At 49.4% G+C, this 21,842-nt stretch overlaps 1 protein-coding gene across 3 annotated transcripts in view; it reads right to left on the reverse strand.

Annotated features, from left to right (window-relative positions):
* Nucleotides 1-21,842, reverse strand: part of AQP9 (aquaporin 9) — a 159,908-nt gene that overhangs the window by 68,836 nt on the left and 69,230 nt on the right. For 2 of the 3 annotated variants that reach the window (XM_073652975.1, XM_073652973.1), the window contains exon 3: nt 6,612-6,645. The exons of the other annotated variant lie outside the window; for it this stretch is intronic. In XM_073652975.1, coding sequence (XP_073509076.1) covers nt 6,612-6,645 — 34 coding nt within the window. The remainder of the gene's footprint in view (nt 1-6,611; nt 6,646-21,842) is intronic. 3 annotated transcript variants of the gene reach the window in all.

The raw sequence follows: 21,842 nt of genomic DNA on the forward strand, positions 1-21,842 counted from the left end.
GAAACACATAGAAAACACCTGCAAAGGTGTCCAAAAGCTGACAAACTGCTCAGAAGACACTCTCTTTAAAAAAGCCGGCCGGCAAATTCAGCAGCGGCATACACCGGTACCCGACAATTTAGACAAGAAGGAATAGAGCATCACACATAGATTAGATAGATAGAAACATGTCAGTCACACATATAAGAAGCACAGTGACAGTGTTGGTTACTGCACTTGTCATTTAGTGTAAAGGATTTATTAAAAAAAATATTAGTGTTTTCATGCACTGTCTCTTTAAAAAAGCCGGCCGGCAATTCAGCATCTGTACCCGACAATTTAGAACAGAAAGAATAGAGCTTCACACATAGATTAGATAGATAGAAACATGTCAGTCACATATATAATAAGTACAGTGATAGTGTTGCTTACTGTACTTGTCATTTAGTGTAAAGGATTTATTTAAAAAAATAATAGTGTTTTCATGCACTGTCTCTTTAAAAAAGCCGGCCGGCAATTCAGCAGCGGTACCCGACAATTTAGAACAGAAAGATAGAGCATCACACATAGATTAGATAGATAGAAACATGTCAGTCACATATATATGAAGTACAGTGATAGTGTTGGTTACTGTACTTGTCATTTAGTATTAAAATAAAGGATTTATTATTAAAAAAATTGGCGTGGGGTTGCCCTTAATTTTAGGCTCTAGCGGAGGTTAAGCAGACAGCTGGGGCAGATGTTTGAAGCCTGGGAAGGGGGTAATACCCACGGAGCTTCCCAGGCTACTAATATCAGCCCCCAGCTGAATACATAGCCTTTACTAGCTATTAAAATGGGGGACCCCCCCAAAAAAATGACGTGGGGTCCCCCCTAATTTAATAGCTAGCAAAGGCTAGGCAGACAGCTGGGGGCTGATATTAATAGCCCAGGAAGGGAGCCATGAATATTGGCCCCCTCCCAGGCTAGAAACACCAGCCGTCAGCCGCCCCAGAAATGGCGCATTCATAGGATGCGCCAATTCTGGCACTTAGCCTCGCTCTTCCACGCTGCCCTGGTGCGGTGGCAGGGGGTAATAGGGTTGGGGTTGATGTCAGCTTATAATGCCAGCTGACATCAAGCCCAGGTTAGTAATGGAGAGGCGTCTATAAGACACCCCCATTACTAACCCCATAGTCAAAGTTAAAAAAAACACAAACACCCAGAATAAAGTCCTTTAATTGAAATAAAGACACAATCCTTTATTGTTCTAAATTAAACCATACTTACCATCACGCCCATTCCAGCTGAAGCCAACGATCTCCTGCAATAAAAGAAAAATAATAAAGCAACCTCATCCTTACCTTTCCATGGTTCCCACGACAGCTTCAGCTCTGCTACATCGAGATGACAGGCTGGACCGCAGCAGAACGCTGCCATCCAGCCTGTCATCCCGCAGACACTGAGAAGCGCAGGCTTACTTGCGCTGCTCAGCGTCTCTCTGTGACGACATCCAGATGAGCCGAGTTCATGTCCAATGAACTCGGCTTACCTCATGCACGTCACTGACAGCGTGGGAAAATTCTCACGCTGAAGCGCTGATTGCAGGAGAATTTTCCCACGCTGTCAGTGACGTGCAGGAGGTGAGCTGAGTTCATTGGACATGAGCTCACCTCATGCACATCACTGACAGCGTGGGAGAATTCTCCTGCACTCAGCACTTCAGCGTGAGAATTTTCCCACGCTGTCAGTGACGTGCATGAGGTGAGCCGAGTTCATTGGACATGACCTCGGCTCATCTGGATGCCGTCACAGCGAGACAGTGAGGAGCGCAAGCATGCCTGCGCTTCTCAGTGTCTGCGGGATGACAGACTGGATGGCAGCGTTCTGCTGCGGTCCAGCCAGTCATCTCGATGTAGCAGAGCTGAAGCTGTCGTGGGAACCATGGAAAGGTAAGGATGAGGTTGGTTTATTATTTTTCTTTTATTGCAGGAGATCGTTGGCTTCAGCTGGAATGGGTGTGATGGTAAGTATGGTTTAATTTAGAACAATAAAGAATTGTGTCTTTATTTCAATTAAAGGACTTTATTCTGGGTGTTGTGTTTTTTTTAAATACTTTACTAGAAATTCATGGCGGTCATGTCTAATACTGGCGTGACCCCATGAATTTTGGGCTTGGGGCCAGCTGATAATACCAAGCTGGCCCTAACCCCTTTATTACCCAGTGAGCCACCGCACCAGGGCCCTGGATGAGTTGGGTACAGCGCCAGAAGATGGCGCTTCTATGAACGCGCCATTTTCCGGGGTGGCTGCGGACTGCAATTTGTAGCGGGGGGGGGCCCAGAAAGCTTGGGCCTCCCTGCGCTGCAGATTCCAGCCCCCAGCTGCCTAGTTGTACCTGGCTGGACACAAAAATAGGGCGAAGCCCCACGTACTTTTTTTTTAATTATTTCATGAAATTCATGAAATAATTAAGAAAAAAAGGCCTTCCCTATATTGTTGTGTCCGGCCAGGTACAAATAGGCAGCTGGTGGTTGGGGGCAGCCCGTTCCTGCCTGCTGTACCTGGCTGGACACAAATATAGTGCGAAGCCCCACTTCAATTTTTTTTAATTATTTCATGAAATTCATGAAATAATTAAGAAAAAAAGGGCTTCCCTATATTGTTGTGTCCGGCCAGGTACAAATAGGCAGCTGGTGGATGGGGGCAGCCCGTTCCTGCCTGCTGTACCTGGCTGGACACAAATATAGTGCGAAGCCCCACTTCAATTTTTTTAAATTATTTCAGGAAATTCATGAAATAATTTAAAAAAAATTGACGTGGGGCTTCGCACTATATTTGTGTCCAGCCAGGTACAGCAGGCAGGAACGGGCTGCCCCCAACCACCAGCTGCCTATTTGTACCTGGCCGGACACAACAATATAGGGAAGCCCTTTTTTTCTTAATTATTTCATGAAATAATTTAAAGAAAATTGACGTGGGGCTTCGCCCTGTTTTTGTGTCCAGCCAGGTACAACTAGGCAGCTGGGGGCTGGAATCCGCAGCGCAGGGAGGCCCAAGCTTTCTGGGCCACCCCCGCTGCAAATTGCAGTCCGCAGCCACCCAGGAAAATGGCGCGTTCATAGAAGCGCCATCTTCTGGCGCTGTACCCAACTCATCCAGGGCCCTGATGCGGTGGCTCACTGGGTAATAAAGGGGTTAGGGCCAGCTTGGCATTATCAGCTGGCCCTAAGCCCGAAATTCATGGGGTCACGCCAATATTAGACATGACCACCATGAATTTCTAGTAAAGTATTTAAAAAAAACACAACACCCAGAAAAAAGTCCTTTAATTGAAATAAACACACAATTCTTTATTGTTCTAAATTAAACCATACTTACCATCACGCCCATTCCAGCTGAAGCCAACGATCTCCTGAAATAAAAGAAAAATAATAAAGCAACATCATCCTTACCTTTCCATGGTTCCCATGACAGCTTCAGCTCTGCTACATCGAGATGACAGGCTGGACCGCAGCAGAACGCTGCCATCCAGCCTCTCATCCCGCAGACACTGAGAAGCGCAGGCTTGCTTGCGCTCCACAGTGTCTCTCTGTGAGGGCATCCAGATGAGCCGAGTTAATGTCCAATGAACTCGGCTCACCTCATGCACGTCACTGACAGTGTGGGAAAATTCTCCTGCACTCAGCGCTTCAGCGTGGGAGAATTCTCACACTGAAGCGCTGAGTGCAGGAGAATTCTCCCACGCTGTCAGTGACGTGCAGGAGGTGAGCTGAGTTCATTGGACATGAGCTCACCTTATGCACGTCACTGACAGCGTGGGAAAATTCTCCTGCACTCAGCGCTTCAGCGTGGGAGAATTCTCACGCTGAAGCGCTGATTGCAGGAGAATTCTCCCACGCTGTCAGTGACGTGCAGGAGGTGAGCTGAGTTCATTGGACATGAGCTCACCTTATGCACATCACTGACAGCGTGGGAAAATTCTCCTGCACTCAGCGCTTCAGCGTGGGAGAATTCTCACGCTGAAGCGCTGATTGCAGGAGAATTCTCCCACGCTGTCAGTGACGTGCAGGAGGTGAGCTGAGTTCATTGGACATGAGCTCACCTTATGCACGTCACTGACAGCGTGGGAGAATTCTCCTGCACTCACCGCTTCAGCGTGAGAATTTTCCCACGCTGTCAGTGACGTGCATGAGGTGAGCTGAGTTCATTGGACATGAACTCGGCTCATCTGGATGTCGTCACAGAGAGACGCTGAGCAGCGCAAGCAAGCCTGCGCTTCTCAGTGTCTGCGGGATGAGAGGCTGGATGGCAGCGTTCTGCTGCGGTCCAGCCTGTCATCTCGATGTAGCAGAGCTGAAGCTGTCGTGGGAACCATGGAAAGGTAAGGATGAGGTTGCTTTATTATTTTTCTTTTATTGCAGGAGATCGTTGGCTTCAGCTGGAATGGGCGTGACGGTAAGTATGGTTTAATTTAGAACAATAAAGGATTGTGTCTTTATTTCAATTAAAGGACTTTATTCTGGGTGTTTGTGTTTTTTTTAACTTTGACTATGGGGTTAGTAATGGGGGTGTCTTATAGACGCCTCTCCATTACTAACCTGGGCTTGATGTCAGCTGGCATTATAAGCTGACATCAACCCCAACCCTATTACCCCCTGCCACCGCACCAGGGCAGCGTGGAAGAGCGAGGCTAAGTGCCAGAATTGGCGCATCCTATGAATGCGCCATTTCTGGGGCGGCTGACGGCTGGTGTTTCTAGCCTGGGAGGGGGCCAATATTCATGGCTCCCTTCCTGGGCTATTAATATCAGCCCCCAGCTGTCTGCCTAGCCTTTGCTAGCTATTAAATTAGGGGGGACCCCACGTCATTTTTTTTGGGGTGTCCCCCATTTTAATAGGAGTAAAGGCTATGTATTCAGCTGGGGGCTGATATTAGTAGCCTGGGAAGCTCCGTGGGTATTACCCCCTTCCCAGGCTTCAAACATCTGCCCCAGCCGTCTGCTTAACCTCCGCTAGAGCCTAAAATTAAGGGGAACCCCACGCCAATTTTTTTAATAATAAATCCTTTATTTTAATACTAAATGACAAGTACAGTAACCAAAACTATCACTGCACTTCATATATATGTGACTGACATGTTTCTATCTATCTAATCTATGTGTGAAGCTCTATTCTGTCTGTTATAAATTGTCGGGTACCGCTGCTGAATTGCCGGCCGGCTTTTTTAAAGAGACGGTGCATGAAAACACTATTATTTTTTTTGATAAATCCTTTACGCTAAATGACAAGTACAGTAAGCAACACTGTCACTGTACTTCGTATATATGTGGCTGACATGTTTCTATCTATCTAATCTATGTGTGAAGCTCTATTCTGTCTGTTATAAATTGTCGGGTACCGCTGCTGAATTGCCGGCCGGCTTTTTTAAAGAGACGGTGCATGAAAACACTATTATTTTTTTTGATAAATCCTTTACGCTAAATGACAAGTACAGTAAGCAGCACTTTCACTGTACTTCGTATATATGTGGCTGACATGTTTATATCTATCTAATCTATGTGTGAAGCTCTATTCTTTCGGTTCTAAATTGTCGGGTACAGGTGTATGCCGCTGCTGAATTGCCGGCTTTTCATGTTTCACTGTTGGCACTGTTCCCATCGATTTGGGCAATCACTGTAATGCCACAACCACCATGGCTGTGACATTACAGTGAGTGGCAGACAATCCCTGCATGATTGGTGCTCTAAATAGCGCCAGACATGCAGGACACGCTTTTGGTGCACGAACAGTTATCGAACATAACCTCGAACAGCCGAATTTTTTGCAAATCGTTCGGGTTCGTCGAACAACTCGAACACCGCCCAAAACAGCTTGAATTTGAGATTGGCGAACAGTTCTAGTCGAACACCGCTCATCTCTAGTCAACAGTGCTCCCACGAGACAGGAGTGCAGGCACGACAGCATCTGTCCCTGTCTGGAGTGGGGAGGGGAAGGAAAACCCAGTGGTGTAGGAGCAGATAGGGGTGGGTTTTTGGGCATAGGTAGGAGCCCATTGGTTGCTAGTCACCTGGGCTCACACATATAGGGAGGTATATAAGGTGGGCACCATCTTAGGACAGTGTTCAGTTCGGTTCAGTTCAGTCAGGAGTTCAGCCAGAGAGGGCTGACAGGGAGCTGTGGCTCAGTCTGGGCCCAGCTCCAGAGGCAGGCCTGGAGTGGAGGCCAGAAACAGCAGAAAGAGAGAGGAGAAGGAACGGAAAGGAAAGGAAGAAAGGAACTGGAACAGAGGAGAAAGGAAGCAAGGAACACAGAGAAAGGCCCAGAGATGCGAGTAAAGAAGGAACCCCATATGCCCAGGAGATACAGGGTGAAGGGTTGGCAGAGCAGGGTACCGGAACCCAAATTGTTGGAGGCAACAGATTCCTCAGCCAAAGACCGGAGGTCGTCACCACATCTTGGTGCGACCCCCCACTACATCCACCAGGAAAGCATACCGCATAGGGTCAGGGAAACCGGAGATAGGTTTCGCCAACAGAAGGCCCGAGGGAGCTGAACAAAGGTGGGTCACTGGTGGGGACAGCCAGAGAAAGGAAAGGAAGGGAGCCCTGTGCCACGCTCTGGAATTGCCTGGGAGTTGGTCGAGTCCCTTACCTGGTGGACGCAGCACGGCTTGGGCAGTCATCGCCTGCAGGATTGACACGAATAACAACTGTGAGTAAAGCATTGGAAACTGCAACCGCACGTCTCTGAGTTTCATCGCCGCACCAGCACCATTAGTACTGGGACGCTCAAACCATCACTCCCACCATCTTCTACACTAGCTGCCCTGAGGCAATACTTCTCCCGTGGGGAGTTATTCCATACTCGGCTGCGCAAACTACATCAGCCTCAGCGGTCTGCAGCGCAGCGACGGCCCCCACTGACCGCAATCCACGGGTGGCGTAGTCGGACATTTGTTACAACATTAAGACTGCCATTGAATTGACCACCCTGGGCACGGACCGGGTCGCCGCCACACGGAGACTACAACCCCCAGCATCTTACAGAAGGCCCGGCTCCGGGTATCCCCTGCACCGCACAGGCCCAGGGGGCGCGTCACAGTTAGTCCAACGGCTGCCAAAATTTAGGAAAACCCCCACTAACAATTTAAACATACATTGAGCTGGGACAAAGAAACAACATGCTTCCATTAGAAAGGTGAGGGTCTGCTATTCAGTAATAGGGTATGCAGTGAGTCCAACGGCTGCCAAAATTTAGGAAAAACCCCACCAACAATTTAAACACACATAGAGCTGGGCCAAAGTAACGACATGTTCCCATTAGAAAGGAGAGGGTCTTCTATACAGTTATAGGGTATGCAGTGAGTCCAACGGCTGCCAAAATTTGGGAAAAACCCCACTAACAATTTAAACACATATAGAGCTGGGCTACAGTAACGACATGTTCCCATTAGACAGGAGAGAGTCTGCTGTACAGTTATAGGGTATGCAGTGAGTCCAACGGCTGCCAAAATTTAGGAAAAACCCCACTAACAATTTAAGCACACATAGAGCTGGGCCACAGTAACTACATGTTCCCATTAGAAAGGAGAGGGTCTGCTATACAGTTATAGGGTATGCAGTGAGTTCATCGGCTGCCAAAATTTAGGAAAAACCCCACTAACAATTTAAAGACACATAGAGCTTGGCCATAATAATGAGTACGACATGTTCCCATTAGAAAGGAGAGGGTCTGCTATTCAGTAAAAGGGTATGCAGTGAGTCCAACGGCTGCCAAAATTTAGGAAAAACCCCAATAACAATTTAAAGACACATAGAGGTGGGCCTCAGTAATGACATATTCCCATTAGAAAGGAGCAGGTGTTAGAACCCTCCTGTTTGTTTTTTTCATCTTGTGTTTTGCGGTCACGTGACCATCTGCCTTTATATTCCAGCTCCGCCCTTTTGGCTTTGCTGGACTTCCGTGTTGTTTGACTGTTTTGCTAGCCAGGTGCTTCTGTGCCTATCTCTGTCAGTTCGCTTGGTCCTTCTGGGACCTCTAGTACCTTTTTGTCAGTTTATCTTTTTGTGTTCTGCAACAACCTTCTCTGTTCCGGAGGTGTCCCATTTTTGTTCCAGTCCTTAGTTCTTTTAGGGACCCCTTCCTTTATGCTAAAGGTCTTCGTTCAGACTAGCCGAGGACTTAGGCGGGTCTGTTCGCAAGGAACAGGCAGCCCGCTACATCGTAGGGATTCAGCTTAGTCTTACTGTAGGGATATCTTTCCCCTTTCTTTCCTTAGTACTTGTTGCAGATCATAACAGTAAGTCCAGCCCAAAAAAAACTAAAAGGAAAGAAATTCGGGGATCAGTATGTCTTCCGTCCAGGATTTGGCTCGACGCTTGCAGGGATTGTCTCTGGAGGTGGCTGAGCTCCAGCAACATGTGAGTAGCTGTTCTGGAGCGCATTTTGTGGAGCCCAAGGTAGGACTGCCTGATGTTTTTTATGGTAAACAGCAAGATTTTTTTTCCTTTAAAAATGCTTGTTTGTTATATTTTCGTTTGAGACCAAGGTCCTCGGGGAATGAATCACAGCGCATTGGTTTTATTATGTCACTTTTGCGCAATGAACCACAAGGGTGGGCCTTTTCTCTCCAACCTAATGATCCATGCTTAAGGTCAGTAGAAGAATTTTTTTCTGCTATGGGTCTATTATATGACGATCCTGATCGAATCTCATCTGCTGAGGCAGAACTCAGGAGTTTGAATCAGGGGTCAGGTGATGTTGAAAATTATTGCACACACTTTAGAAGATGGGATGATCCTGCTCTAAAATGTCTATTTCTTGCTGGTCTGAGTGAAAGGGTTAAGGATTTCTTATGCCATTCAATTAGCTGTTCGTGTGAATAGGAGGCTGAGATCCAGGAAGAATGAGGTAAAGACTCCTGTAATGCCAGGTCCTAGTCCCCAGAAAATCTGCTCAGATGGCGGAGAACCGATGGAGGTTGGGGTGATGTCGCTCCGCTCTCAGGAAAGAGACCGGAGGTTCGCCGAGGGATTGTGTTTTTATTGTGGTAAAGCTGACCATTTGATTAAGTATTGTGAGCTTCATTTAAGTAAAGAAAAAAAAAAGGTCAGGTACGCCCGTATAGCTTGTTTACGCTCTGCAGGAGTATTTCTTTCAGGGAGTACTACTTTGCAGGAAAATTTGATTGAATTTCAGGTATTTGTGGATTGTGGTTCAACACTTAATGTGATTGATAAATGGTTCTTTGGAAAAACTTAAATTGAAATCCAAACCTTTGTCATCACCTATTTCTGTGATTGCAATTGATAACACTCCCTTGAAATGTATTACTTACAAGGTTGCTGCATTTCCCCTCACTATCAATGGACTTCACCAAGAAATTATGGACTTGGTTGTATTAAATAATTTACCCTCTCCGGTCGTTCTAGGATTGCCTTGGTTAAAACTGCACAATCCTTTGCTGGACTGGTCTACTAATGTGATAAAGTCTTGGAGTCAGAAGTGCTATGATAAATGTTGTAATGGTCGCATTGCGGCTGTGGAAACAGGGGAATTACCTGTACCAATTCAAGAGTAATGGAGGGTTTTTTCGGAGGAGGAGTCGCAAGTTTTACCTCCTCATAGGGATTATGATTGCGTCATTGAGTTTGTTCCGGGAGCTACTCTTCCCAAGAGTCGCTTGTTTAATCTGACTATCCCTGAAAGAAAGGCCTTGGAGAATTACATACAGACTAGCCTGGCTGCTGGTCACATTAGACCTTCTAAGTCGCCTGTGACAGTTGGATTTTTCTTTGTTAAAAAAAAGGATGGGGGTTTATGTCCATGTCTGGATTTTCGTGAAATTAATAAGATTACCGTACACAATTCCTACCCATTGACGTTAATTCCTGACTTGTTTAACCAGTTAGTGGGGGCCAAGTGGTTCTCTAAGATTGATCTCCGGGGGGCATACAATTTGTTACGAGTGAAGGAGGGTGATGAATGGAAAACTGCTTTTAACACTCCGGTAGGTCATTTTGAGAATCTGGTGATGCCTTTTGGTCTCACCAATGCACCTGCATTTTTTCGGAACCTTATTAATGACATCCTGAGACCTTTGATTGGTAAGAATGTGGTTGTGTATTTGGATGACATTTTGATTTATTCGCCAGATCTGGAGTCCCATTGGCAGAGTGTACGTGAAGTTTTGCAGTTATTAAGTGATAATTCACTCTTTGCTAAGCTGGAGAAATGTGAGTTTGCTGTGCAGAAAATTAGTTTTTTGGGCTACATTGTCTCCAGCGAGGGCTTTGAGATGGACCCGGTGAAAGTTCTGGCTGTGCAGGAATGGCCTAGGCCTATTGGTTTGAAATCTATGCAGAGATTTTTGGGTTTTGCCAATTATTACAGGAAATTCATTAAGAATTTTTCTGTAATTGTTAAGCCTCTAACCGATCTCACCAGGAAAGGTGCGAATACGGTCCAGTGGACTACCGAGGCCATTGAAGCGTTTAAGTATCTCAAGGAGAGGTTCAGTTCTGCCCCTATCCTTATGCAGCCTGATGAGACCTAGCCTTTTTTGGTCAAGGTCGATGCTTCATCGGTGGGGGTCGGAGCAGTTTTGTCTCAGGAGAACAAGGATGGAGTACATCCTTGTGCCTTCTTTTCGAAAAAAAAATTCGGAAACTGAACTGAATTATGATGTTGGAAATCAGGAGTTGCTGGCTATTAAACTCGCGTTTGAACATTGGCGTCATTTTTTGGAAGGCGCTAGATTTCCTATTCAAGTTTTCACAGATCATAAGAATTTGAGCTATCTGGATGCTGCCAAACGCTTGAATGCCCGTCAAGCTAGGTGGGCACTTTTTTTTTCTTGGTTTCATTTTTCTGTTACCTATATTCCTGGTACTGAGAATGTTAAAGCCGATGCTTTATCTCACAGCTTCTCTCCTACGGTCGGTGCCGAGGAGGAGGAGAGCATTTTACAGAAAGGAGTTGTGGTGGCGGCATTGGACTCCGTTTTGGAGAATGGGATTCTGAAAGCTCAAGATGATGCTCCATCTAACACTCCCCATGGGAGGTTGTTCGTGCCTAGAAACTTTAGGAGAGATTTGTTTGTGGATTGTCATGAGTCTCGGTTGGCAGGTCATCCAGGAATTTCAGAGACTAAGAGACTTATCAGTCGCAGTTTTTGGTGGCCTGGATGGCAGAAAGAAGTCATCAAGTGGGTGCGTCAATGTACTGTGTGTGCTAGGTCAAAGGCTTCACATACTCCTGTTGCTTTGTCCCCTGGAGGTTCCTAGTGCGCCTTGGACGCATCTCACAATGGATTTTACTACTGATCTGCCTGTGTCCGAGGGTTTTACTGTCATCTGGGTGGTCATGGACCATTTTAGTAAGATGTGTCATTTGGTTCCATTCATTAAGTTGCCCTGCGCCAAGACACTCGCTAAGGTGTTTGTTAAGGGGATTGTCAAGCTTCATGGCGTTCCCACGGATATTGCTTCTGATAGAGGACCTCAATTTGTGGCTCACTTTTGGTGTGCTTTTTGTGACAGGTTGGGAGTCTATTTGTCATTTTTGTCTGGGTATCATCATGAGTCTAATGGTCAGACTGAAAGAAAGAACCAGGATGTAGAACAGTTTTTCCGTTGTTTTGTGGCGGACAATCAAGAGGTGTGGTCTGAGTTTCTGCCTCTCGCAGAATTTACTCTAAACAATCATACATCCTCCTCGGCTGGGTGTTCTCCTTTTTTTTGTTGTACTGGGAGACATCCGTCTTTTGGTTCGTTCTCCAAATTGGGGTCGGCGGTGCCGGAGGAGGAGAATTTTTCCAGTGATTTGGAGAGAGTTTGGACTAATGTACGCTGCAACCTTCAAGAGGCTAACAAGAAGTCCAAGAAGTATTTTGACAGGAAACGTAAGGCGGTTTTGTTTACTGTGGGTGACATGGTTTGGTTGTCCTCAAGCAACTTGTGGTTCAGGATTCCCTCTAAAAAACTGGGTCCTAAGTTTGTGGGTCCATTTAAAGTGCTTCAGGTTGTTAACCCGTCTGCGGTTAGGTTGGATGTCCCTACTTCCTGGAAGATTAATCCTGTGTTTCATGTTTCCTTGTTGAAAAAGGCTGATGTATCAGATAGGGATGCCACTGTCACAGTTCCTCCTGTGGTGGAAGACGGCGAATATGAAATTTCTCGTATCTTGAATTCTAGATGGCATAGAGGGAGATTACAGTATCTCGTCTCCTGGAAGGGTTTCGGTCCCGAAGACAACTCCTAGGTAAGGGCAAATGATGTCTCTGCTCCTAGGCTTGTTAGAGCTTTCCACAAGAGGTTTCCAGATAGGCCTGGGCCTGGAGGATCCGGAGGATCCTCATAAAAGAGGGGGTACTGTTAGAACCCTCCTGTTTGTTTTTTCCATCTTATGTTTTGCAGTCACGTGACCATTATATTCCAGCTCCGCCCTTTTGGCTGTGCTGGACTTCAGTGTTGTTTGACTGTTTTGCTAGCCAGGTGCTTCTGTGCCTATCTCTGTCAGTTCACTTGGTCCTTCTGGGACCTCTGGTACCTTTTTGTAAGTTTATCTTTTTGTGTTCTGCAACAACCTTTTCTGTTCAGGAGGTGTGCCATTTTTGTTCCAGTCCTTAGTTCTTTTAGGGACCCCTTCCTTTATGCTATAGGTCTTCGTTCAGACTAGCCGAGGACTAAGGCGGGTCTGTTCGCAAGAAACAAGCAGCCCGCTACATCGTAGGGATTCAGCTTAGTCTTACTGTAGGGATAGCTTTCCCCTTTCTTTCCTTAGTACTTGTTGCAGAACATAACAGCAGGTCTCCCATACTGTTTGCCTATGCAGTGACTGCAATGGCTGTCAAAAATTTGGAGGAACTCCAATGCGCCTTGCAAGAGGTGTAGAGGTCAGAGGACTCCTGAAAACAATGTTCCCATTATTAGGAAGTGGGTCTCCCATACTGTTTGCCTATACAGTGAAGCAATGGCTACTAAAAATTTGGAGGAACTCCAATGCCCCTTGCAAGAGACGTAGATATGTTGATATGGTACGTATGGTGGTGATATGGTGGTGGAGGATAAGGATGCGGAGAAGGAGGAGGACAAGAGCAAATAGACAAAATCAGGAAGCGTATACCCATGTCTGGGTGAGAAAACAGAGGTGCATGGGAGTAGAGTTAGACCTCCCAAAAAAAAGACACTGTATTTGAGTTTATGTTATGCTGCTATCATTCGGTGGTGCTGAGAAGTCTGGTCCAGTCCAGCCCTTGTTCATTTTTATGAGTCAGCCTGTCAGCATTTTCAGTTGACAGGCGGATGCGCCTATTGGTTATAATTCCACCAGCGGCACTAAAATCCCGCTCTGACAAAATGCTAGTGGCAGGGCAGGCCAAGACCTCCAAGGCATAGAGAGCCAAATCATGCCACGTGTCGAGCTTGGATACCCAATAATTATAAGGTACAGAGGAATCACGGAGTATGCTGGTACAGTCGGCAACTTCACCATCTTCCGAAACTTTTCCCTCCATGGGAGAGTACCCTGTGACTCGGCCTGTGCAATGGGAGGGTCTGAGAAAACTGTCCCAGAACTTTGACAGTGTTCCCCAGCCTCTGCTGGATTGCATTTGTGTCTCTCTCACCTGTACTCCTTGGTTGTCCAACGAACTGTGACCTCTGCCGCCAGCATTTTCAGATGGAAAGTTTTTAAATAATTCCGCAACAAGGGCCTTCTCATACTGCCCCATTTTATTAGGTCTGTCCTGCGCAGGAATAATAGACAGAAAGTTCTCCATGTAGCGGGGATCTAGAAGAGTCACCAACCAATAATGACTGTCACCCAAAATTTGGACAACGTGAGGGTCACGGGAAAGGCAGCGTAACATAAACTCAGCCATGTGTGCCAGACTGCAAAGAGGAAAGACTTCCGTGTCCTCATGGACACAGAAGGATGACTGACCATGCTCTCCTCCTCATCCTCCTCCTCCCTGTCCTCAGGCCATCCACGCTGAACAGACGGTATGACAGTTGTGCAGGTAGTACCGTCTATAGCGCAGGAAACTAGCTCCTGTTCTTCCTTCCTCCTCCTACTCCTCCTTTTCCTCACTGTCACCCAATCCACGTTGGGATGAGATGAGGCTGGGCTGTGTGTAATCACCCTGTATGGTTCCTTGCTCCATCTCATCGTGCTCCACCTGCAATGCATCCTCTTTAATTGTAAGCAGAGAGCATTTCAGAAGACAGAGAAGCGGGACTGTGACACTAATTATGACGTCATCGCCACTCACCATCTTGGTGGAGTCCTCAAAGTTTTGGAGGATGGTACATATGTCTGACATCTATGTCCATTCCTGAGGTCTTATGTGTGGAGTCTGAACTGAACACCGATGGCCTTGTTGATGCTGGTAGTCAACAACTGCTCTCTTCTGCTCACAAATCCTTCCCAACATCTGCAATGTAGAGTTCCAACACGTGGGGACATCGCAGATCAGTCGGTGAGATGGAAGCTGCAAACGCTGCTGAAGCATGGCAAGGGCTGCGGAAACTGTAGCTGAATTTTTAAAATGGGCACACAGGCAGCGTACTTTGAGAAGCAGATCTGACAGACCTGGTAGGTTTTGAGAAACTGCTGAACCACGAGGTTAAGCACGTGGACCAGGCATGGTGTGTGTGTTAGCTCACCTCGCCTCACAGAAACCACCAGGTTCAGGCCATTGTCACACATGACCATGCCTAGCTGTAGTGTCAGCGGTGTCAGCCACAGATCTGCCTGCTCTTTCAGAGCTGTCCACAACGCTTCAGCATTGTGCGGTTTGTCACCTAAGCATATTAGCTTCAGCATAGCCTGTTGCCGCTTGACCGAGGCAGTGCTTGTGACTGATGTGGTCATTTCGGAGATGGAGGCTGAAGAGGAGGAGGAGGTGCAGAAGCTGTAGAATGTGGGGACAACCCTGATTGACCCAGGGCCCGCAATAATCGGCGTCAGGAGGACGTGTTCCATCCCAAAGTCCGACTGGGTCCCGGCTTCCACTATATTTACCCAGTGTGCCATCAGCGAGATGTACCATCCCTGCCCACAAGCACCTGTCCACTGTCCACGTGTCTGTAGTTAGGTGGACTTTCTCATTAGCTGCGTTGTTGAGGGCACGGCTAATGTTGTGGGACTCGTGCTTGTGTATTGTGGAGACGGCACACCGGGAGAAATAGTGGCAGCTGGTGACCGAGTACCGAGGGACGGCTACCGCCATCAGGTTGCAGAAAGCTTCCATCTCCACAAGCCTAAAAGGCAATATTTCAAGCGCAAGGATCCGCAAAATGTGTGAATTTAGTAGTGTGGCCTGTGGGGCGTTGGCTGTGTATTTGTGCTTGCGTTCCAAGGATTGGCGTAGGGACAATTGAACGCTGCGCTGAGACAAGGACATGGACATGCTTCCTGATGGTGATACTTGACAGTGTGCAATGACAGGTGCAGGGCGGGAGGCATCTTGGCATGCGCCATGGACAGGGGACTGGCGTGAATGCACAACAGCGGAACAAGCAGTGGTGTCACCCGCAGACACTGTTGCTGGACCCTGGGGTTCGGCCCACTTAGTTGCGTGCTTTGCTGCCTTGTGCCTGATCATGCTGGTGTGGTCAGGCTGCTAGTTTTGCTACCCCTGCTGATGCTGGCCTGGTAGGTGGTGCAAATGGCATTTTTGGGGTTATCTGCAGAGTCTTTAAAAAAATAACAATAAAAAAAACTACCGCACTCCTGGAGTAGTGGTGGTGCCCAGGTAGGGTTACAAGCCCATAATCATATTGAAAAGTAACCTGGCACTCAGAAGACTCTTGGGTTCTTTTTGTAATTTTTAAAAAAGTAGTGCAAAAAATAAACAACAGACGTTTCGGTCACATTAGACCTTCATTGGTGTACTACAAAAGTAAAAATGGTAGTAAGTATCATATAGAAATCTACTATATAATTGTCTTATCCCGTCTGTCTGTCTGTCTGTCTATCTGTCTGTCTTTCTGTCTTTCTGTCTGTCTGTCCTGGAAATCCCGTGTCGCTCATTGGTCCGGCAGCGGCCAATCAGAGCCGAGGGATTTCTTTAAAAAGATGGCGGCCGTTAACGGCTCATCTGGCGGACGGAGGTCAGCGGCGATGCAGCGGGGAGATGAGCGGCGCTAGCAGCACAACTACCCCGACCGGCGCCGCTGACCTCCATGCGACTAACGTCGGAAGATCAGCGGCTTGGCCCGCTGATCTCCCGACAGCAAGTGTGAACGGAGGACCGGGGAGCGGCACCGCCGGTCGGGATGCTTCTGCTGCGAGCAGCCGCTCATCTCCCGGCTTCTCGCAGCAGAAGGAGCCGCACAGGCAGCGCCGCTCCCCGGTCCTCGCTAATACGGAGCCGCACAAGCAGCGCCGCTCCCGGCCCCACACTAATACGACGCTGATTGGTCGCGGTGGCCGGCCGCGACCAATCAGCGAGATGGGCTGCAAATTTAAACGTCGCTGTGCTGATTGGTCGCGGTGGCCGGCCGTGACCAATCAGCGAGATGGGCGGCAAATTTAAACGCCGCTGTGCTGATTGGTCGCGGTGGCCACCGCGACCAATGAGCGAGATGAGCGGCAGATTTAAATGTCGCTCTGCTGATTGGTCGCGGTGGCCGGCCGAGATGGGCGGCAAATTTAAACGCCGCTGTGCTGATTGGTCGCGGTGGCCGGCCGTGACCAATCAGCGAGATGGCCGGCAAATTTAAACGCCGCTCTGCTGATTGGTCGCGGCCAGCCACCGCGACCAATCAGCGAGATGGGCGGCAAATTAAAACGCCGCTGTGCTGATTGGTCGCGGTGGCCGGCCGCGACCAATCAGCGAGATGGGTGGCAAATTTAAACGCCGCTGTGCTGATTGGTCGCGGTGGCCGGCCGTGACCAATCAGCGAGATGGGCGGCAAATTTAAACGCCGCTGTGCTGATTGGTCGCGGTGGCCACCGCGACCAATGAGCGAGATGAGCGGCAGATTTAAATGTCGCTCTGCTGATTGGTCGCGGTGGCCGGCCGACCGCCCGCGACCAATCAGCGAGATGGGCGGCAAATTTAAACGCCGCTGTGCTGATTGGTCGCGGTGGCCGGCCGTGACCAATCAGCGAGATGGCCGGCAAATTTAAACGCCGCTCTGCTGATTGGTCGCGGCCGGCCACCGCGACCAATCAGCGAGATGGGCGGCAAATTAAAACGCCGCTGTGCTGATTGGTCGCGGTGGCCGGCCGCGACCAATCAGCGAGATGGGTGGCAAATTTAAACGCCGCTGTGCTGATTGGTCGCGGTGGCCAGCCGTGACCAATCAGCGAGATGGCCGGCAAATTTAAACGCCGCTCTGCTGATTGGTCGCGGCCGGCCACCGCGACCAATCAGCGAGATGGCGGCAAATTAAAACGCCGCTGTGCTGATTGGTCGCGGTGGCCGGCCGCGACCAATCAGCGAGATGGCCGGCAAATTTAAACGCCGCTCTGCTGATTGGTCGCGGTGGCCGGCCGCGACCAATCAGCGAGATGTCCGGCAAATTTAAACGCCGCTCTGCTGATTGGTCGCGGTGGCCGGCCGCGATTAATCAGCGAGATGGGTGGCAAATTTAAACGCCGCTCTGCTGATTGGTTGCGGCCGGCCACCGCGACCAATCAGCGATATCGGCGGCAAATTTAAACGCCGCTCTGCTGACTGGTCGCGGTGGCCGGCCGCGATTAATCAGCGAGATGGGTGGCAAATTTAAACGCCGCTCTGCTGATTGGTCGCGGCCGCGACCAATCAGCGATATAGACTGCAAATTTTAACGCCGCTCTGCTGATTGGTCGCGGTGGCCGGCCACGACCAATCAGCGAGATGGGCGGCACATTTAAACGCCGCTCTGCCGATTGGTCGCTGACGCCAGACGCGACCAATCAGCGAGATTGGCGCCAAATTTAAACAACGCTCTGCTGATTGGTCGCGGACGGCAGACGCGACCAATCAGCGAGATTGGCGCCAAATTTAAACAACGCTCTGCTGATTGGTTGCGGTGGCCGGCCGCGACCAATCAGCGATTTTGGTGCCAAATTTAAACAACGCTCTGCTGATTGGTCGCGGTCGCCAGCCGCGACCAATGAGCAGTATTGGAGCAAAATTTAAACCCCGCTCTGCTGATTGGTCGCGACCGCCGGGCGCGACCAATCAGCGATTTTGGCACCAAATGTAAACTCCGCTCTGCTGATTGGTCGCGGTGGCCGGGCGCGACCAATCAGCAATTTTGGTGACAAATTTAAACAACGCTATGCTGATTGGTCGCGGTCTCCAGCCGCGACCAATCAGCGAGATTGGCGCCAAATTTAAACAACGCTCTGCTGATTGGTCGTGGACGCCAGACGCGACCAATCAGCGAGATTGGCGCCAAATTTAAACAGCGCTATACTGATTGGTCGCAAACGCTGCCCGCGACCAATCAGAGATTTTGTCGCCACATTTAAACACTGCTGTGCTGATTGGTCACGGACACCAGACGCGACCAATCAGTGAGATTGGCGCCAAATTTAAACAACGCTCTGCTGATTGGTCGTGGATGCCAGCCGTGACCAATCACCGATCTTGGCGCCACATTTAAATAGCGGCCGCGACCAATCACCGATTTGGGAGCCACATTTAAACACTGCTGTGCTGATTGGTCGCGTACGCCAGCCGCGACCGATCAGCGAAATTGGCGCCAAATTTAAACAACGCTCTGCTGATTGGTCGCGGCTGCCAGCTGCGACCAATTAGCGAGATTGGCGCCAAATTTAAACAACGCTATGCTGATTGGTCGCGGTCTCCAGACGTGACCAATCAGCGAGATTGGCGCCAAATTTAAACAGCGCTCTGCTGATTGGTCGCAGTCGCCAGCCACGATCAATCAGCCAGATTGGCGGCAAATTTAAACAACGCTATGCTGATTGGTCGCGGACGCTGCCCGCGACCAATCAGTGAGATTGGCGCCAAATTTAAACAACGCTCTGCTGATTGGTCGCGGATGCCAGCCGCGACCAATCACCGATCTTGGCACTACATTTAAACACTGCTGTGCTGATTGGTCGTAGATGCTGCCCGCGACCAATCAGCGAGATTGGCGCCAAATTTAAACAACGCTCTGCTGATTGGTCGCGGATGCCAGACGCCAATCTCGCTGACGCCAGACGCGACCAATCAGCGAGATTGGCGCCAAATTTAAACAACCCTCTGCTGATTGGTCGCGGACGGCAGACGCGACCAATCAGCAAGATTGGCGCCAAATTTAAAAAACGCTCTGCTGATTGGTTGCGGTGGCCGGCCGCGACCAATCAGCGATTTTGGTGCCAATTTGAAACACCGCTCTGCTGATTGGTCGCGGTCGCCGGCCGCGACCAATGGGCAGTATTGGCGCCAAATTTAAACCCCGTTCTGCTGCTTGGTCGCGACCGCCGGCCGCGACCAATCAGCGATTTTGGTGCCAAATTTAAACAACGCTCTGCTGATTGGTCGCGGTCGCCGGCCGCGACCAATGAGCAGTATTGGCGCAAAATTTAAACCCCACTCTGCTGATTGGTGGCGACCGCCAGGCGCCACCAATCAGCGATTTTGGCACCAAATGTAAACTCCGCTCTGCTGATACGTCGCGGTGGCCGGGCGCGACCAATCAGCAATTTTGATGACAAATTTAAACAACGCTATGCTGATTGGTCGCGGTCTCCAGCCGCGACCAATCAGCGAGATTGGCGCCAAATTTAAACAACGCTCTGCTGATTGGTCGCGGATGCCAGCCGCGACCAACTACCGATCTTGGCGCCACATTTAAATAGCGGCCGCGACCAATCACCGATTTGGGAGCCACATTTAAACACTGCTGTGCTGATTGGTCGCGTACGCCAGCTGCGACCAATCAGCGAATTTGGAGGCAAATTTAAACAACGCTATGCTGATTGGTCGCGGTCTCCAGACGCGACCAATCAGCGAGATTGGCGCCAAATTTAAACAGCACTCTGCTGATTGGTCGCGGTCGCCAGCCGCGACCAATCAGCGAGATTGGCTCCAAATTTAAACAACGCTATGCTGATTGGTCGCAGACGCTGCCCGAGACCAATCAGTGAGATTGGCGCCAAATTTAAACAACGCTCTGCTGATTGGTCGCGGATGCCAGCCGCGACCAATCACCAATCTTGGCGCCCCATTTAAACACTGCTGTGCTGATTGGTCGTAGACGCTGCCCGCGACCAATCAGCGAGATTGGCGCCAAATTTAAACAACGCTCTGCTGATTGGTCGCGGACGGCAGACGCGACCAATCAGCAATTTTTGTGCCAATTTGAAACACCGCTCTGCTGATTGGTTGCGGTCGCCGGCCGCGACCAATGAGCAGTATTGGCGCCAAATTTAAACCCCGCTCTGCTGATTGGTCGCGACCGCCGGGCGCGACCAATCAGCGATTTTGGCACCAAATGTAAACTCCGCTCTTCTGATTGGTCGCGGTGGCCGGGCGTGACCAATCAGCAATTTTGGTGACAAATTTAAACAACGCTATGCTGATTGGTCGCGGCTGGCATCCGCGACCAATCAGCGAGATTTGCGCCAAATTTAAACAACGCTCTGCTGATTGGTCGTGGACGCCAGACGCGACCAATCAGCGAGATTGGCGCCAAATTTAAACAGCTCTCTGCTGATTGGTCGCAGACGCTGCCCGCGACCAATCAGAGATTTTGGCGCCACATTTAAACACTGCTGTGCTGATTGGTCACGGACGCCAGACGCGACCAATCAGTGAGATTGGCGCCAAATTTAAACAATGCTCTGCTGATTGGTCGCGGATGCCAGCTGCGACCAATCACCGATCTTGGCGCCACATTTAAATAGCGGCCGCGACCAATCACCGATTTGGGCGCCACATTTAAACACTGCTGTGCTGATTGGTCGCGTACGCCAGCCGCGACCAATCAGCGAAATTGGCGCAAAATTTAAACAACGCTCTGCTGATCGGTCGCGGCTGCCAGCTGCGACCAATCAGCGAGATTGGCGCCAAATTTAAACAACGCTATGCTGATTGGTCGCGGTCTCCAGACGCGACCAATCAGCGAGATTGGCACCAAATTTAAACAGCGCTCTGCTGATTGGTCGCGGTCGCCAGCCGCGACCAATCAGCGAGATTGGCACCAAATTTAAACAACGCTATGCTGATTGGTCGTGGATGCCAGCCGCGACCAATCACCGATCCTGGCGCCACATTTAAATAGCGGCCGCGACCAATCACCGATTTGGGAGCCACATTTAAACACTGCTGTGCTGATTGGTCGCGTACGCCAGCCGCGACCGATCAGCGAAATTGGCGCCAAATTTAAACAACGCTCTGCTGATTGGTCGCCGCTGCCAGCTGCGACCAATCAGCGAGATTGGCGCCAAATTTAAACAACGCTATGCTGATTGGTCGCGTCTGGAGACCGCGACCAATCAGCGAGATTGGCACCAAATTTAAACAGCGCTCTGCTGATTGGTCGCGGTCGCCAGCCACGACCAATCAGCCAGATTGGCGGCAAATTTAAACAACGCTATGCTGATTGGTCGCGGACGCTGCCCGCGACCAATCAGTGAGATTGGCGCCAAATTTAAACAACTTTCTGCTGATTGGTCGCGGATGCCAGCCGCGACCAATCACCGATCTTGGCGCCACATTTAAACACTGCTGTGCTGATTGGTCGTAGACGCTGCCCGCGATCAATCAGCGAGATTGGCGCCAAATTTAAACAACGCTCTGCTGATTGATCGCGGACGCCAGACGCGACCAATCAGTGAGATTGGCGCCAAATTTAAACAACGCTATGCTGATTGGTCGCGGTCTCCAGACGCGACCAATCAGCGAGATTGGCGCCAAATTTAAACAGCGCT

Source organism: Phyllobates terribilis, unplaced genomic scaffold, assembly GCF_046119375.1.
Source record: "Phyllobates terribilis strain yellow unplaced genomic scaffold, ASM4611937v1 Scaffold_11__3_contigs__length_659146591, whole genome shotgun sequence".
Classification (NCBI taxonomy): Eukaryota; Metazoa; Chordata; class Amphibia; order Anura; family Dendrobatidae; genus Phyllobates; species Phyllobates terribilis.